Source organism: Schistocerca americana, chromosome 1 (genome assembly GCF_021461395.2).
Source record: "Schistocerca americana isolate TAMUIC-IGC-003095 chromosome 1, iqSchAmer2.1, whole genome shotgun sequence".
In the NCBI taxonomy this organism is placed as follows: Eukaryota; Metazoa; Arthropoda; class Insecta; order Orthoptera; family Acrididae; genus Schistocerca; species Schistocerca americana.
In genome coordinates, this window is record NC_060119.1 from 954,925,263 (window position 1) to 954,945,392 (window position 20,130).

At 39.8% G+C, this 20,130-nt stretch overlaps 1 protein-coding gene across 2 annotated transcripts in view; it reads right to left on the reverse strand.

The window, feature by feature from the left end:
- Positions 1 to 20,130, reverse strand: part of LOC124615730 (DNA-directed RNA polymerase I subunit RPA1) — a 306,200-nt gene that overhangs the window by 202,209 nt on the left and 83,861 nt on the right. For both annotated transcript variants that reach the window (XM_047143804.1, XM_047143812.1), the window contains one exon: positions 12,301 to 12,442. In XM_047143804.1, coding sequence (XP_046999760.1) covers positions 12,301 to 12,442 — 142 coding nt within the window. The remainder of the gene's footprint in view (positions 1 to 12,300; positions 12,443 to 20,130) is intronic.

Consider the following 20,130-nt stretch of genomic DNA (forward strand, 5'->3'; position numbering starts at 1 on the left):
ATAGTTTGTGGGCACTGTCAGCATTAACCCGTGCATACATGCTGACACTTAGCGAGATCACCATCACAATTCCCCATGGCAAACTGGATATTACCTCAAAGTTTTTGTTTGGTCATCAGGAAGATTTTGTGACAAAGTTCTTCAAACATGAACTAGTTAAAAAAAAAAAAAAAAAAAAATAGTAGTCCAACAACATCACGTATAGTGATTGCATGCCAAAAATCATAAAATTTATCATTTTCATTCCAAACAAGAACACGAATTTTTTGTAACAGAGAGAAACAGCACAAGCATTTATTTATAGTTTCAAACTACTATGGCATTTATGAAGAAGAGAAACGTCGAGAGACATCTCAAAACATTGCACCCAAATCGGAATGCCGAGTTTCTGTTACACTATGATCTGGAAAAAAAAAAAAAAAAAAAAAAAAAAAAAATCAATAAATTTAAAAATCATTTATGTTTTCAGCAAAATATATTCACGAAGCCAGCAGACAAAATTGTTGCTACGACTCTTGCTTCTTACTGTATTTGTATAGGTGGAAAGAAGAAAACTCTTGGAAGATGGTGAGTTCATAAAAGCAGCATTTCAAAATGCTACTGATAAGTTGTTTCAGAATTTCAAAAACATATTTGATATAGTGGCTGCCATTGGTCCCTGCAACTCTCATCAAAAATGGTCACAAGAAGTGGAAAATCCATGCTGGAATAATGAGAATATTATGAAAAGGATAGATCGCTACTCACCTTATAGCAAGTTGCAGATAGGCATAACAAAAAGACTGCTAAACAAGTAAGCTTTCAGTCAAAAAGCCTTCTTCTGAACTGTACAACACACACACACACACACACACACACACACACACACACACACACACACAAGAAGACTTTTTGGCTGAAAGCTTACTTATTTAGCACTCTTTTTGTTGTGCCTGTCTACAACAACATTTCCACTATGTGGTAAGTAGCAATCCATCCTTTTCATAATATTGTCACATTCACAACAGGAGTTGAAAAAATGTCTACTGATACATTTTTCTAAACTGAAAACAAACTTGGTTGAGTATTCTTATTTTTCAATGTAATTAGGCGAGTCCAATGATGCAACAGGCACTGCTCAGTTACCAGTTTTTGTAAGATTTCTTTCTAGTACCTGTGCTGTCAGAGAAATACTTTTGAAAATAATTTCTTTGAAAGGCCATACAGGAGGAGAAGATACATTTTTTGTCATGAAATAATTCATTCTATCTGAGAAAACATCTATCCACAAGCTTGTAGTCATTGCCACAGAGGGAGCTCCAGGCGTAAGAGATTCTGAAAATAGTTTTCTAATTGTGTTGACTCAAGAAGGGAAAAGTACTTCAATGTTTCCTCAATCATTTACTGGCTATAAAACTGTTTTTTGCAATAACTAGAAGAGAACTGTCTGTTAGCTTATACTGAACATTCTCTCTGGCTTACACATTCTGATTCTCAACCAAAAAATTTTAAGGGCTAAATTTGAAATTTCAAGATAATTACAAAGAAATTGCTGAAGTAAATTCCTTTACTAATATACTGTGTTTGTGGGCATGCTGCCGTAGAAGGGATGAGTGAAGACTCTTACCTACTCTGAAGACGGCAGAAAGTGAGATATCTTACGTTAGTGAATGTCATGCAACAATTATCTTCAACTAAAGCGATAACTTCAATGACTGATTTTCAGATTTCAAAAATATTTCAATCTGATTGTAACCCAACTGTAAACACGGCCAATACAAGAAGCTGCAAATCAAAATTATGGTAACCCAGTTTGTATCTGTCTTGGGATAACTTCAAACTACTGAATTTAACTTCTTCCACTGAAAATGTTTTTTGACGTAGATAGGGCAGCTGTTGAACTGGAAATAATAACTATAAAAAAATCATTTACATCTTGAAACTGTTGCAGACCCAAAAACTGTGGCCTCTTATTCCTTAGGGGAAATACCTTATATTAATTAAAGTTAACTTAGGATAAAGGACTTGTTTGTGTCCCCCCCCCCCCCCCCCCTTGCCTTTGAAAATCATTATTTTCAGATATGAATTTTACTAAAAATAAGCACAGAACAAGGTTGACTGATGAACACACCTGCTAGCCTCCTGAATTTGACTAAATGTAACAATTCACACACCAGATATCAAGAACATATTGTTAACACCTCTACTCAGGTTTCACGTTAAATGTAAAATAATTCTTGTGTTATGAACATAAGAATGTATTTGTAAAACATTATGCAATAAAATTCTTATGTTTTGAAAACATAGTAAAGATGTAAAAGTTTTGTTGCTAAACAGTTGTATTATAGTGTCCAAAAATTAGAAATGTAGCAACTTTGATATGGTGGTAGGGAAGAGTACATTGTGATAGCTTCGTGGTTGCCTAGCCTTGCTCTACAGTTCCCTCCAGTACTATGAAAGTTATTTCCTGATGTCTTAACACACATCCTATCATCCTGTCCCTTCTTATTGTCAATGTTTTCTGTATGCTTCTTTCCTCATCCATTCTGCGGACAGCCTTCTCATTCCATATCTTATCAGTTCACCTAATTTTAAACACTCTTCTGTCAAATGTGTCAATTCTGTTCAGTTCCGGTTTTCCCAAAGTCCGCAATTCACTACCACACAATTCTGTGCTCCTAAAGCACAGTCTCATAGATTTCTTCCTCAAATTAATGCCTATGTTTGATACTAGTAGACATCACTTGGCAAGGAATGCCCTTTTTGACTATGGTAGTCTTCTTTTTATGTCGTCCTTGATTCATCCATTATGGGTTATTTTGCTACCTAGATAGCAGGATTCCATACCTTTGTCTACTTTGTGATCCCTATATTTGGTGTTAAGTTTCTCACTGTCCCCATTTCAGCTGTTTCTCATTACTTTTGTTTTTTTTCGATTTACTCTCAATCCATAATCTGTACTTATTAGACTGTTCATTCCATTCAATAAATTGTGCAGTTCTTCTTCACATTCAATGAGAATAGCAATGTTGTTGGTGAATCTTAGTGATATCCTTCACCCTTGAATTTTAATCCTGCTCTTGAACCTTTATTTTATTTCCATCATTATTTCTTCAATGTATAAATTGAACAGTATGGACAGAAGACTGCATCCCTGTCTTATGCTCTTTTTATTTGAAGCACTTCATTCTTGGTCTTATAATCTTCTTGTTCCCTCTTGGTTCTTGTACAGATTGTATGTTACACATCTTTTCCCGTAGCTTTCTCCTATTCTCAAAATTTTGAATATCTTGCACCATTTTACATTGTCAAACACTTTTCCTAGCTTGGCATATTCACTGAACTTGTCCTCATTTTTCTTCAGTCTTGATTCCATTATCAACCTCAATGTCAGAACTCCCTTCCTGGAGCCTTTACCTTTTCTTTTTCTGTATATTATTCTTGTCAGCAACTTGGATGCATGAGCTGTTAAGCTGACTCTGTGATAATTCTCTCACTTGTTTGTTCTTCCTATCTTAGGGATTGTGTGGATGAACTAGAATAATCATTTGCTTGCCACATCTGCCAATGAATTTAAAAATTTGGATGGAATGTTATCTATCCCGTCCACCTTATTTGATTTTAAGTATTCCAAAGCACTTTTAAATTCTGATTCCTATACTGGATTCCCTTTCTCTTCACTATTGACTCCTGTTTCTTCTTCTATCACATTATCAGACAATTTCCCACCCTCATAGAGGTCTTCAATGTACTCTTTCCACCTAGGCACTATCTTCTCGCCATTTAATACTGGAATTTCCTTAATTTTGCAGCTTTTGCTTTCAATTTCACGAAAGGATATTTTGACTTTTCTAAATGTTGAATCAGTCCTTCAGACAATCTTTTCTTTTTCTATTTCTTCAAATTCTTCCTGCAGTCATTTCCCATCAAGTTTTATGATAAACTTTGGGAATCCGCGAGTGTGACCTCTGAAAAGTTGAAACAGACCTATGGGGAACATTCCTTAACAGGAGCACAAGATTTTCACTGGCACAAATCACTTCTGGAAGGCCAGGAACACGTTCAAAATGAACCTCACTCAAGGAGACATTAAACTTGAAACACTGACGAAAATGTCAAATGAGTGTGTGCTCTTGTGAGATTGCTCCTCCATGACAAACTGTCAACCAAGTGTTTTACAAAGATGTCCTTCCAAGACTTAGGAAAAAGGTGAATTGAGTGAGATCAGATACTGCAGACAGGGGGATGCTACATCACATCATAACAATGCCCTATGTCATGACCATGTCCCCCAAGGAATTTTTTACCTCAAAAGGCATTGCTGTTGTCCATAACCCCCCCCCCCCCCCATCATCTGATCTGAGTCCTTGTGACTTTTTGAAAAATGTCTTAAAAGGACACCATTTTGGGACTCTGGAGAACATACAAAAGAATGTGATTGGCATGTTGAAGGCCCTACCTGTTGAAGCCTTTCAGCACTGCTGTCACGACTGGGAACGACGACTCCACCAGTGTATAGCTGCTGAGGGAAACTACTTTGATCGAGACAATACTGTTGATTGGAGGAGGAGGAGGAGGAGGAGGAGGAGGAGGAGGAGGAGGGGGGGGGGAGGAAGAGCTCTGGTAGATATAAAATCAATCTAATTACTTTTCTCACACACCTGGTGTATTGCTATGTTCTTTTCTTTCCCTGAACTTTTTTCTACTTCCTTCTTTCTTCAATGAACTGAAGTATTTCTTTTGTTACCCAAGATTTTTTCACATTTAGCTTCCCACTACATATGTTTTTCTTTCCTAAATATGTGATTGCTCTTTTTAGATCTGCCCACTCCTCTTTAACTGAAATGCCTTTTGAGTTATTCCGCTTCACAATATTCCCGTCTTCAGCGAACGTCAAATGTGTCCCATCCTTCCTCAGTACTTAAAAATTCCACTTCTTTCCACAATGATTCTTTGGCATGATTATCTTAAACCTCAGTCTACACTTTGATGTTAATAAATTGTGATCTGACTCTGTATCTCCTCTGGGATGTGCCTTACAATAGCATATCTCATTTGGAAGCTCAGTCCGACCATGATGTAACCTAACTGGAATCTTCCCAAACCTCCTGGCCTTATCCAAGTATGGCTCCTCAGTTGCAAATCTTGAACAGAGTGTTTGCTATTACTAGCTGAAACTTACTGCAGAACTCAAATAGTCTCTTTCTCTCATTCTTATCACCAAGACAATATTCTACCACAACCCTTTCTTCTACTCCTTCCCCTACAACTGAATTCCAATAGCCCATTATTATCTGATTTTCATCTCTCTTTACATATATTCAGTATCCTTATATCCCCCCACTTCCCCCCCCCCCCCCACCCCAATTTGCTTACAACATCGACATATATACCCGAACTATTGTTGCCAGTGTTAGTTTGCTGTCAATTCCAATGAGAACAACCCCATCATTGAATTGTTCACAGCAACTGTTCCTACCTTACCAGTCCTAATGAAACCACCTCACATACCATTTTTTGCTGCTGATGATCTTACCCCATATTTTTTGGACAAGAAATCCTTATCTTCTTTCCATTTCACTTCACTGACTGCTAGTATGTCTAAACTGAACCTTTGCATTTCCCTTTTTTGGTTTTCTAGGTTCCCTATCACGTTCAAACTTCTGACATTCCACGTCCCAACATATACAATCTTACCTTTCATTTCTTGTAACAACATTACCAGAGCCCAGAGCCTTTACTAACAGACAATATCCTATCAAGCTCATCCAGACACAAACCTCCCATGCCATCTGCTCCTCTGACACCAGCAGTCCTCTGATCACCATGGTCTTGCAATGCTCAATCACATCCTTCACCAGATATTCAACTATCTCTTGTCAGGTCCTAAGATGAGAGAGATCCCACCCAAAATCCGACCCGTGTCACCCAAAGCAGTGTTCTGCTGCCCACCAAACCTACAGAATACCTCTGGCCATTCATATTCCAATCCTGCACCCAATGCGACATTCTCTTATTTTACACAGTGTTTCAGCCACGAATTTCTATCTTTGGTAAAAATCTTTTACAGTGTGATACGAGCCTTAGCCCCATTTTTATTCCTTCCTTCAAGCCTCACTTTTATTCCTACCTTCAACTGTATTTCATCCATGTCCCTCCTAGAGCTACATGAAATTCACATATGCTATAAATGTAAAATATTTTAAAAAGGGAGAAAATGGTTACTCCAACACTACCTGGGTACAGCACATTATGTTTTAGGTCATTTCGAAGTGTGATAAAATGTGAAATCAGTACATTTCAGTAAATTTTTTTAAAATTAGTATACTTCAGTGAAATGTATTATTTAAGTGTTAAAATACCTGAATATACAGACACCAGACTTGTACTGTTTACAATATATCAGTGTGGTTATATATGAAATCAGCAGATGAAGATAACAAAACAGTGAAAATTACGATTGTAAACAAATACTTATTGTGTAGCTATACAGGGTGAACATTAATAAAACTGACAAACTGCAGGGACAGATTCCTGACTGAAAATCGAGGAAAAAAGGTCTATGAACATGTGCCCAGAAATGCGCCGTCACCACTGCAGGTGACACTGATGAAAGGAAGTTCCTCTGACCACGTGCTGTGTGTTCCTCGTGTGTTCCTCGAGGGTACTGTGTTATTGACCCAGTGTACTGTATGTTGCAGAATGATCCAGTATTCATGTTGAGAACAAGCCGAGATGGTGTCTGTGTATGGCCAAGCAGATGAAAACAGTCAAGAGGCAGGACCAGGTCCTCGAAATCTCATGTAGGCACCACCTGCCATCTCCCTGCATGTTTGTCTGTCTGAAAAGAACCACGATCAAACACACACTCAAATAGGGCTTGAAATGGTGCATGATGTGGTTGGTGCCTACGAGGGTACTGTTTTTGGTATAGGTGTGCTGCCACTTTCTATCTGCTTGGCTGTATACAAACACCATCTCAACATTTCCCGACATGAATACTGGGTCATTCTGCTGCTTATAGCAAGCTGCATTAATCTTACAGCCTGCAACACAAGGAACACATCACACATGGTCAGAGAAACTGTTATCCAAAAGCGCCATCTACGATGGCAACGATCATTTCTGGACACTTGTTCATAGGACTCTTTTCCCTCCAATTCCAGTCAGAAATCCATCCCTGCAATTTACCGGTTTTATTAATGTTCACACTGTATTTTTGCTAAATACAACATTCTGCTAACCTGTCCAACACAGATATTTACGCGCTACCAAGCTACAACCAAGCAGATAAAACAAGGTAAGTCTCCATGATATTTTACGACACTGAAAAGTGCACATTAAACCAAGGATATTTGATTTTTACCTGTATAGAATACTGAAAAATTAACTGAGGCAAGAAACAAGCATCAAAGTCAAGATCCATATAAGAAAATCACCATCTGCACGTTACACACTTTACTAGATGACTTCAGTACATTTTCTTGTTACGTTGTGGGCTAAAGTATAGTAGTGTAGAATTTTTGAACTCAATGCTTAGCAATATTTTGCTTCACTTTTATTCACTCCATTCCCTATCCAGACACAAACATGGCATCCTTGTACTAAACACAGAAAGTTTGTCAGGAAAGCGACAAACATACTACGGGGGAACTATAGCTTGGTCCGAGGCCTCCACAGTTGTGATCAGTAGCAGTTGGCAACAGTTAGGAGATTTCGTGCCCTAATGATTTGCAGATGTTAGTTGCCAAGAGTGCATCACATTGTTAGCCATTGTTAGGGAACAGAAAAAATTTGCATTTTGCAATAGACGCAAATTCAGTCTCAAAATGCAAAAACGTGAAATTACGTAACAGATGCTGTTTCATATTGAACTGTACCCAGCTGAACTATTTATCAGAGATAGTTTGAGATAGCTTTAATTTCTGCATACAATATCGTAAATGTAAGATGTAAGCAGTTACTGACATTGCACGTCATCTGGCAAAGCCCGATTTGGAAAGACAATGTGCGCAAGAACCTACTTGCAAAATATAGTGTACAAACCCAATGCTGTATCAATGCACTTAACGATCTGGAACCATGCTATGTGGATGGTTGAATGTTCTGTTTAAGATAAACATTGCGTAATGCAATGTGGTACTCAGCCATGGGACCTATCATTTTATAGGAAAGAAACACATTTTTTTTAGCTAAAGCTCAAAACATAGTGTAACACGGACAGTTTTCACATGGCAAGTTAGGTGGCAGGATTTTCGAACAGTAGTTGCATCCAAAATAACACTATAAGTTGGGCCTGAACTGCGTCGTTAACAGTCTCTGCTAACTTCAACAAGCAATTGCTGGTAGCCATCCCAGAATGCTTTGTGCTCCACACTGCTCTTTTCTTCTTTTGAAATAAATGAAGCGACTCATCCTGGTCCATCACAGATTTTGATAACGACCTTTACAACACCAGAAGAGATTGTCGATCCCTGTGACAATGTGTCAATTTTGCTAAAGGCTGCTGTCCAACGAAATGGAGGCGGAGTTTGTTTTCTCGCACCACTCCTTCCCCCATGGCGGTCAAAATTCTAGTCTGTTTACGCTCACGACTATCTGCGCCTACAGCCATAGCACCTGCACTTTGCGCTATAGTGATTGGAAAACAAAATCTCTTAAGTTTTTTGACGGAATCGAAATTCTTCCCTTAACGTTAAAATCGATTTGCCATTCGTTCAGGGTCGCAGGGCTATGAATGCCCAAAAAAGGTTGAAATTTCTAGTCTGCAGAATTTTTATGCTTCAAACTGGGCAGGAAAATTCAAATAATGTCCAGAAGCACCACATATCAGAGACGCAGTCACTTAACTGGCAGTGATGAAGAAAACAATGACCATTTCAGAAGAAAAAGGTGTTTAAGTCTTTGCAAGAGCTAACATTCAGTGAAAAAGTTGCAATCATCACTTTTTCTAACAGTCAATTTCAAAGGACTAATATGAATTTCGACAAAAACAGACGCTAATTTTGCAAAAAATAGTTGCGAATTTTGCCAAAAATAGATGCTATGGTTTCCGGTCCCTAGCCATTGTTGACAGCATTGTTGTCTGTTTTTTTGCTGAGCTGTGCTGTAGCCACTTGTGTTTTGCTATGCTATTTTCATTGCGATTTTTTTGAAAATGAGCGTTGACGCAGTTGTTGGCCCACCGTGGGGTTACTTTCTACTCCAGTTCAGGAAAGGTAGCCAGTTATAAGGAGCTCATGGAAGCTCAAGACACAGGTTTTTGTTACCTGCACTGTGTAGCTGGAGGTGGAGCTCGTTATCCCACACACCCCACCTCTCCCCGCAGCAAATCCTATCCACTCTCCCCACTCCCTGCACACTCTGCTAGTGGGCTGCCAAGTTATAGTTAGTGATTTTGGAATGGTTCTGTTTCTTCAGCAGATAGGCAAGGTATAATTGGAATTGCACACTTTAATTAATCTTTATGGTGTAGCATTTTGTTAATTTGTGAATGTTGTTAAGTGACTGCAGTGTGTTACAAATTGGTCGATTCAGTTTACAGGGGTGATGCAATGCCTATCCAAAAGAAGATTGCTTTTATGTTCACTACAAAAATTCTTCTATGGGCCACCTTTGTAATGTGAAACTCAACTGAGAGAAGAGAGACAATTTAGGAGAACACATTAAAAGTGCTAGTCACAAGCAAAGAAAAACATCTGCAGTGGCTGCAGGAACTTCATTTAAAAGGCAGGCTGCTCTTGAAGAGATGCTATTCAAAAAAATTGAGAATGCATCTATCAACCATAATATAGTTAAAATGTGTTTAAAGGCAATCAGTCCATTCACTAACTAGATGATGATGTAGTTACATCATTTTTGAATAAATATATACCCAGTGCTGGTTGTATACCCAGTTCAGATAGACTTTGCTGAGAATATGTCAGACAGTACAGTGATGAAATGAAAGAAGAAATCAAAGATGCTGTGGAAAATGTTCCTATTGAGATTATTGCTGACAAAACTTGCCACAAAAATGGAACGTGCTTATTTGCAGTTTTATTTCAGGCAGTGACTGCAACATCAGAACAGGAACCGTATCTGGTTTCCTGTAACTTTTATATGTTGCTGACAGAAGAACTTGAGCCCAGGCTGCTATGAGACCCTAAAAGACTACAGCATTAAATATGAAAAAGTGGGTTTATTATCAGTTGCTGCTGTAAACAAGGGATCTTGTTTTGATGTTAAAATATTGAGTGGAGACCATTTAATACATTTCAAATATTGGGTGCACAAAATGAACTTAGTTGATGGTATCTTCTCATGAAAGAACTAAAAGAGCTAAACTTTATTGTCAGTAACGTGCAAGTGGAGTTCCTCCACTCTCACAAAATGAAAAGTGCATACTTTCAGTTCCTTCAAGAGAAATTTCCTCAACTGCCAAAAAAACCTTTTTCCCAATCAATGATCACAGGGTGGAATTCTCGGTTTAATGCAGTATCATACTTCGTCACTCATTTACCGGCAATCATAAGAGTTTTTCAGATTGTTGAAAAACAAAAATGCTGTCATTGAGCTCGTTCTTGATGATATAAAAAAATGAAGCTGCTTCAGATTTAGTCTTCTTGCAGTGCAAATTTGTGACTGACAAGTGCTAGCATTATCAGTTTAATTACAACACTAGAAGGCACAACTTACCCATCTGCACAATCATTATGGGAGGAACTTGAGAGTATCAAATTACTACTGAAAAGAAACTGTGAATGTTTAACAGGCACTATTAATTGTTTGAGACACTTCAAAACATAACACAGAAAACATCTACAAACAACAGTCACAAATCTGCTGCTAATATTTTTTTCACAAAAACATTGGTGAGCTCTTCAATCCCACAGTCTGTGATGCAAAGCTATATTCAAATGAAGTTGCTGCTGTTAATACACTACAAAAAAGTTCCACAATTTGTCTATCTGACAGGTTTTTAAGCATATTTGTCATTCCACCGGCACCTAGTTAACTGTTTGAGATGTGATGAAAAGCCTGATAAGGTGCAGCTTCTACTTGGTGAAAAGCTTAAATACAATGAATTTCGAAGAGCCACTTTATCTGCAGTTTGGACACCTACCAATAGTGTGGATGTGGAGCTATACTTCTCAACACATAATTTAGTTGTAACAGGAGGTCAACAGAACTAGACACTATTAAACAACTTCAGTGATTGCATTCAGCATATAAACATTTGCAATAGACCTATAATGTGTGTTAATTTGAACGAGAATCAGCAATATGGTGTTGTGTTACGGAAATAATCAATTTCCTCTATTTTCTATTAAAAAAGAAAACTGAGCAGAGAAAAAGAAAAAAATCAAAGCTGAAGGTAAGAATTTTGTTTGTATATATTGTTTAGGATCATTTAAATGCATGAACACATCAAAAAGTATAAATGCTAAATAAATGCAAAAATCAAATTTCAAAATGCTAAATTTTCAAAGTTTATTTGCTTATTTCATGTGGCTTTAATAATAACCAATATATTATTTGTTGAAACTATACTAAATTTTAAAACAAGGATAGTGACGCACCTGATACTGTATCACACTCTTCGCACATTGGCTCTTACATGATATAGTTTTATTTTTGTTGATTTTTTTGTGTAACGGCCACATCATTCTAGGTCTACACATTGTTGAGTTTGTTACAAAGATGCAGAGTGCACTTATAGGCTACTAAAAATACTAACATTCCACATGGAGAAATTTTATGATGGTGGGGTGACTGAATGTAATTCCAAGTTAAGACAGATTAAATGAAGAATAGTTATGATGTTTGAACATGTGCATGTGATTACAAAGCTGTACATGACTGCTATTTGTGTTAATAAGGTGAAGTAAAGTTATTTTAACTGATTCTTGCATTGTTGATTGGCAGAACAACTTTCATTTATAAATATAAAGCCAAAGGTGTGAATGTTCTACAGTATTAATTTATTTTGTTAACTAGTTTTTGCTTTCCAAAACCATCACATAACTATGTTGATAGCCTTTAAGCTGAATATCCATTAATGTAATAAATTAATACTGTAGAACATCCAAAATTTTGTGCTTTTCATATATCAGAGTGAAGGAAAGTTTAATGGAAGCCACAAAAGCAAAACCAGTTTGTGTGCTGTAATAACACACACCAGTGGCCCTAGACTATTAGCAAGGAAGGAAGGAAGGAAGGAAGGAAGGAATGAAGATGAGTGACCAAAATCTGCTTCTGTTCTGACAATGGTGAATTTCTAATATTACTCTACCAGGAAAAATTACTAACTGTCTATTCTAAAAGCATGATTTGTCTTACAGGTCTTGTTTTTGGTGGTGGAACTGGTACCACATCAATGAACAAATTGTCAGTAGGGTGAAGTAATGCTGAGTCTTTGAGAGCTGGAATTACTGCTGTGATGAAATCTTGTCCTTCAACCCAGATCTCTCGTAGATGTGTCCTGCAAAGTAGACCATAATAATAATTTTAAAAAAAATGTGATGATAGTACACACCAACCATTGCCAATTAATCACAGCATTTCATAAATTGTGTGTGATCACCAAACTTTTTGTTTGATTAATGCTCCTATGTTTATTTCTCTGTAGGCTATGTAAAATGCAAATGCTAGTGTACTACATAAGAAAACACACTGGACAGTAACTTACAGCCAATAGATTTAGTGATAAGAATTCACTGATAGGTGGAAGTATTAAGTCATAGAAAGCCACAAAAACAAGGCTGTCTTTCCTATGTCCCTTTCAATGACTAAATGCTTGGTGAGTTCAGTTATTTACATTCTACCAGGACTCTCCATTACCTGATGTAGTGATAAGATTTATGAAATCTGTTTCATAATTTCCTATTAAGGAAAAACAGCAAATAATACGTCACAAAGAAGGATGGAAACAACACTGTAAGTAATACAACTAGTGTGTGGCTGTACACTTGTACCATCCACAAGCGTAGCACTGTAGCTCATAGGTAACTGTTTACAGTTGGATAAATTTATTCATACTGTTGCTAGTATCTGATAAGCAGGAAACAGAGAGAATCACTATGACCATGTTGGCAAGTGCTCAACAACCACAAAGAAACAACCACTAGGAAACAAAATACTGAGACAGCTACAGTCAAATTTTCAATAGAACTTTGAACATTAAGCCAATCTACTTCTAAGAGTTAACTATTTGTTATTTATAGCTGAGTTGGTGCAATATGTGTTTAACATTTGTCAGTAAACTGAGTGATTAAATTCAAAGAAACTGAGGAGAATATGAAAGCTTTCTTGTTGTACCTGCACATGGAAATACTTTCATTCATAATCCACATCAAATGAGCTGTAGAACATAGTAACACACAGCATGGAATGTGATCAGTGTGTAAACTATGTGATGCATAACTCCAAAATTCATCAGAAAGCTTTTACTGCAATACTGCCTGCATTCAAATACTAAATCAAGAAAAATGTTTGTAAGTATTACTTTTTATTAATTAAATTTATTTATTCCAAATACAACTTTGAGAAGTAGCCCTGGAATAGAAATAAATTTCACCTGTAGAATTACAGGATTTAACCTGCGACCTTCAGATTTAACCTGTGATTTTCAACTAGGCAACCGCAGAACGAACGCATTAGGCGTGCAGTCATTCAACCTTTTGCTGATCAGCAACAAAATCACCCTCAAACACCCCACTGAAGAAATAACATTGCCAATTCCATGACACTTATAGGCCAATGACGATCATGCCGTCACCTGTGACATCTGTGGTCTGACGTAAAAACTATTTTTGCAGTTACCTGTTCCGCTGTAAGAAGCAGCAATCTGTATTTTATTTTTATTTTTTTATGTGATCCGAGGTGGTATCTATTGCATTGGAAGCTTATTGATGTTGTACGTAGGAAACAGCACTTGTGACAGGTGTATTCCTGGATGGACATAGACAGGGAAGTACATGTGCCAATGATTCTTGTGTCTTTGAGAATATAGCTGTGGATGATAATTTTGTCATAGATATTGCAAAGGATGCACAAGAAGTTATTGATGGTATTAATTATTTTGGCACATGCAGTTAAACAGACAATGTCGCCACATTTAATCATTAGTAGTGCATCAGATTCATTGTTAATTTGCTGTGTACCTAATTACTCACTCAAAAGGGTAAAGTGGTTACAAAGTTGACTTTGGGTAAAGCTTTGTGAAACGATGTTCCTTCTGATGAAAACACTTGTCGGGGATGTGCTGCTACAAGGTTAGTCTCTTACAAAGGACTAACTAGTTACACTGTGTGCAAATTCAATAAGGCACAATTCACATGATGGAGTGCCAAAAGGTACAGGAAAGCATAGCACCTGCACGGAAAGGATTCAACCTGTGGTTAATACCGAAGCACGTAAAGTATGTGGCAGTACCTCAGTACCATATGTGGGCTATGTATCACTACAGTTATAGGGATAAATTTCCTGGGGAAACACAAGGTAAAGGTTCGTTGCAAAAACAAGGTACTGAGGATGTACCAAAACAGTGCATAACGAAGATAAACAAGAACAAATGTCAATAATGAGAGATTGAGTAGGCTATTTTGCTGTTACATAATTATTTGTTCCGGGAATTAGTTAGAGGGAAAGAGTTTTGCAGTCCCCCCCCCCCCCCCCCCCCAACATAGTCGTGGTAATAAGTGTTTCAAAATCTAGTAACATCATGGTCTGGACTGCTCTGAACCCTAAGTCCATCTAAGGCACAGAACCACTCTCCTAACCGAATTCCCTGTACAGCAGATACCATTAGAGTGGGCCAAACATTAGTAAACAGAGATTAATTTGGTACACAGCGAAGTAACAATGCATTTACTGATTTGAGGCATGCTGGCATGATAGGTATGCAACCGTATAGTACTGAGGAAAATTTGATAAATTTTGTCCGTCTCAGTTGCATGAACACACAATTTACTGTTGCAGTGGTTACTGGTTTCAGGCTGACATCCCCATTCTCAAACTCCACACCTTGTTATCAACCATAAATATAGTTGGTGTCACAAATGATGGCGGTCGAGTTTAGGCTAGTTCTGCGCACCTACTGTCACACATTCTCCGACAGCCAATAAGCGTTCAGTAGTGTTCTGAGTGCTCTGCTCTGAATGCCATAGCTAATGTGTGCATTAAACGTGATTGCAGATAATTGTTTAGCGAATTTTTGTTCCATTTGTTGTGAGTTGTCATCACTGATGGGGGTTGTAAGTGATACATTCCTCATACACAAGGGAGAGACATAATTTGCAGGACATACGCTTTCTTCAAGCAGAAAGCACGCACATACGCGTACTGCAACTGTCACTTAGAATCGTCAGCAATGCAATCCTCGTTTGAACATGTGTGAACCATCGTCATTCATGGATCGGACTATAGTAATACAATGTGATGTCAAAAGGCACAAATAGCTTTGTACAAAGAAGTCAAACTGTGAGCAACAAGTACTCTCATTTGTAAGATAGCCTACGTGTCTATTGTCACATCTGAACACGTAATGTCGTTGTGTTGTTCAGGTGTAACAGCAGATGGTTGGTAAGTTTAATAATTAAAGGGACAAAACTATGAAATTATCAGTCCCTCCTACCTGAAACAGGCAAGTTAACAAAACCACATACCAAAGGAGGGCCTAGTGTACAGAATCCAAGGAAATAAAACTACAATGTCTACTGAGGGTCAAAAAAGCCTAGACAAAGGAACAAGGAAGGGAAAAAATGGGGAGAAAGGAAGAACAGTGGATAACGTACCCCATCCACAGTGCAGACAGAGGTCCATAAAGCACAAAGTGCGATGGGGGATACACCCCCTCCCCCTAACCACCGCTTACCCAACAATATCCAGAAGAGACTAGCAACAAAGACAGGGTGGGAGAAGTGTAGGGGAAGGAGGAGGAGAAGGCGGAGGAGAAGAAGAAGAAGGAGGAGAAGAAGAAGAAGAAATCAAGCAGAACACAAGAGAAGGGGGAAGAAGAGCAAGAGCTGTCAGGGTGAGAGCTGGGGCGAACCATGAAGTCCTCACTGCCATTGCCTGTTAGGGGCAGAGGAGGCGACAGAGCATCCTGGCAACCACTCAATGGGACGAAAAAGGCTGAGGCAGTCTCCCTCTGACTGAGAGGTAAAAACCCCTTCACAAATAAAGTGCAAAACAGTGTCAGCCACTGAGGCATCAGTTGGTTACATCACGGGTAGCGAGTCAGAAAGACTACGAGTCCGCCAAAGGGGGGCTAGGTTAGGACAGTTCAGCAAAATGTGGACTAACGTGAAACAGGCACCATGACAGTGAGGCTTATTCCCGCAATGGAGGAGACGACCATGAGTCAGCCAAGTATGGCCAATGCAGAGCAGGCAAAGGACGATGCAGTCCTTGCGAGAGCCATGCATCAAGAACATCCACGAATTCATGGCCTCATTTATAGCCCGTAGTTTGTTCGGCAAAGTCAGAGTATGCTATTCCATATTCCAAATCCTTAGAACCTGATGGTGTAATACCAATCAAAGATCCAATTCCAGAATACCAATTTCAAGAGCTGGCTTGCCAGTAGCCAATTTGGCCAGCCTGGCAGTGGGTTCATTCCCTGGGATCCCAACACGACCCAGGGTCCAGACAAAGACCATGGAATGTTGGCACTGTTCAAAAGCAAAAAAGGAATCCTGGATAGTCAGGAACAAGGGATGCCAAGGGCTAAAAGTCGTCTTGAGCTTGTTAACTGCTCAAAGAGTCACTACAGATGAGGAAGGAGTCACTGTTGCAGGAACAGATATGCTAAAGGGCACAAGAGATGGTTACCAATTCTGCAGTGTAAACACTGTAACCATCTGGCAAGGAGCAGAGTCCAATATATCCTGAATGAATGTCAGCAAAGCCATTGAGACCAGCAATCACTGAGCCATCAGAATAGACTACTTCCGAACCCCAAAATGCACCGAGAATGGAGAAGAACTGGCAGCAGAGGGCCTCAGGATGAGCAGTCTTTTGGACCTTTTGGTAAGTCAAGAGAAAGCAGTGGACAAGGGATGCACCACGGATGTGTAAGTGACCAGGTGCAGAGAAGAGGTAAAACAAGGAAATGCTGAGTTCAGAAAACAGGGAGCAGATGCAGTCTGAAAGACACTAGTTGCCAGTTGTGCCTGACAAAGGTGTATCAGGTCAGGTCTAGCACCTGTAACATCAAAGGTGATGCCGTGCAACTCCCATAATCTAGGTGAGACTGGACCAATGCTGTGCAGAGGCATACCAGAGTAGAGTGGTCCAGACTCCAGCAGGTGTTGCTAAAGTATTGAAGAGCATAGAGGTGTGACCAACATGTCCGCTTTAGTTGGCAAAGCGACATGAAAGAAAGTTCTGGTTAAAAACTGAGAGTGGGTCACGGCGGCCCCACTAATGTGGCATCATGTGGTATCATAAGCTTTATGCAGATCGAAGAAGACTGCAACAAGATTATGTGCAACAGAGCAGCCCTGGTGAAAACTACCCTGGGTTGAAGCCAAAATATCCCGAGACAGCCTTCAACTCACCATACATTCAACAAACTTGCAGGGGACATTGGTAAACTGATAAGATGATAGCGGTCCATCTGAGGAGATGTTTATCTTATTTCAAAACCGGAATAATGACACTTTTTCACCACTGGGAATGAATTCCCCCTCACTCCAGAGATGGTTAAAAAAGGCACATATATGATGTTGGCTAGCCACTGTAAGTTTTGAAGCATTTGGTCGTGCACCAGATCTGGTCCAGGGGCCATGTTGAGGCAGAGAGCAAGGATGCTGGCGAATTCCCACACATTATAAAGCTCCAAGTGGCAGGGAACGAAAGATAAATGGAGTCATTCCTAAGATAAACACAGGCAGATAGTGGATCAATATTGAGGCCCACGCAAAATGGTGAGCACGATGCTCAATGATGGAGACCAGGCGAGTGAGGATAACACCATTCAGGGAAACTCCCAGGACACCTACAGGAGCACAGTGGCCAAAAATGGACCTGATCTTTGCCCATACCTGTGAAGAGGGAATATGTGAGCCTATGACATTATTCCCAACAAAACCCTTTCTGGTATTTAATAAGATAACAGACCCAGGCATGAAGCAGTTTAAAGGCTAGGAGATGGCTGAGGGATAAACATCATTTGTAGTACTGGAGGGCACGATAGCAGTCTTTAATAGCCACAGCAATTTCGGGAGTCCACCAAGGGACAGCCTTCTGCTGGGGAGAACCCAAGGAAGAAGGAATCACCAAAGCAGCTGCTAAAAGGATGGCATCAGTCAAACTCTGTATGGACTCATCAATGCTGTCGTGTGGTGGAGCACTTGAGATGGCAGCTGAGAAAAGACATCCCAATCCGCATTAGTAAAGACCCTTCTGGAACGGCATCCAGGATAGTGTGCTGCAAAAAAGGTAAGACAATTGAAAAATGATCACTGTCACAGAAATCGTGATGAACCCTCTGCTGAACAGAGGGGAAGAACCCAGGGCTACATACGGATAGATCAATAGCCGAGAAAGTGCCATGTGCCACACTAATGTGGGGGCTCCAAAGCTGAGGAGGCAGACGTTACGCTCTGCCAGCAGGTCTTCAACAATGCTGCCCCGGCCAGTGGTCACAGTACCACCCCATAAAGGGTTATTGGTGTTAAAATCCCCAAGGGGAAGGAAGGGGGAAAGAGCTGTCAAAGGAGAACAAGAAGAGCAGGAAGCATAGGAGGTCAGTCAGGAAAGGGGAGATAAAGACTTCATATAATTTCTGCAAAGTCTAAATGGATTTGAACAACCATTGCTTCCAGAGCAATACGAAGAGGAACCCACGAACTAACGATGTATGTATCGATCAACGTACAGACACCACCACGGGCTCGCAATGAGGCAACCTGGTTCCAGCAGAAGGATTGGAAACCACAAAGAGTTTGCGAATGAGTATCCACAAAACAAGATTCCTGCAATGTAACAGAAGCTACAGAGTAAAGAGAAAGAAGAGATTGCAATTCCAGAAGGTGACAGTAGTAGTAATCACCACAGTTCCATTGGATGAGAATAGTACAAGAGGCCACATGAATGTCAAATAGGACAGAAGCAGTCGTTGTACCGAATCAGTGCCCATCACCTGTAAGAATGGAGTGGTATGAATGTAAGATTGGACCCTGATTGAGAGGAAGGTGACAACACTACCTGGGATATTGGGTGGGCCTCGGGGTTTGAATAAATGATAAATACCACCGAAGAAGATCTCTCGAAATTAATTATCAATGTGATTTTCTTCAGGACCTCTCTGGACTCTCTGGACAAAATGAACGCCGCATGCTTCCAAATTCGTCCTGAGTTCCTCGTCAGATTGAAGGATGACATCCCTGTGGAAAGTAATGCCCTGGGTCACATTTAAGGGCTGTCTCCTAAGCCTTGTAAATACAAAGGGAAGCTGGCTGACTGGAAGAAGAGGTTTTAATCAGTAGAGAAACAGTCTGCATCTTACTAAGTAATTCAACTTCATCAAACTTATCTTCAACACATTCACAAAAAAAGGAGGGGCAGGGGGAGGAGGGGAGAGAGGGAGAGGGAGGGGGGAGGGAGAGAGAGAGAGAGAGAGAGAGAGAGAGAGAGAGAGAGAGAGAGAGAGAGAGTGGGGAAGGGGTAGGTTTGGTAGTGGCAGAAGTCTCTCCTTTTGTTCTGGAACAAACAAACAACAGGCAAAGGGTTTCGACCCAAAGTGGTGAGCCTGGCCCTCCTCCCAGTGGGTGGCCAGCGATGGGAGGGCAGAGGAAGAAAAAGTAGGAGCAGAGAAAGAGGACCATTCTTGTCTGAAGAAACAGCTACAGAAGAGTGGCCAGAGGTATGGAGCTTAGCACACTTTGTGTGCAGATCATCTGTCCTGGTAGCACCCATAACAAGGGCCACCTGCCTCTGTGGTTGTTGCATGGAGTTCTGAAGCCCCAAAAAGACGAGCAATAATTCCTAGGCATACATGAGGCAGTGACAGCTCATGTACCACCCGTGTGATCCCTACATTATCAGAGGGCTCAGCTAGATGGGATGCATATCAGTCCCACCACATGGACTGACTACAGGTGCTGGTGACCTAGCAGGAAGGAGGGGGGGGGGGGGGGAGAGGGCTAACGGTGGGAAGGAAGG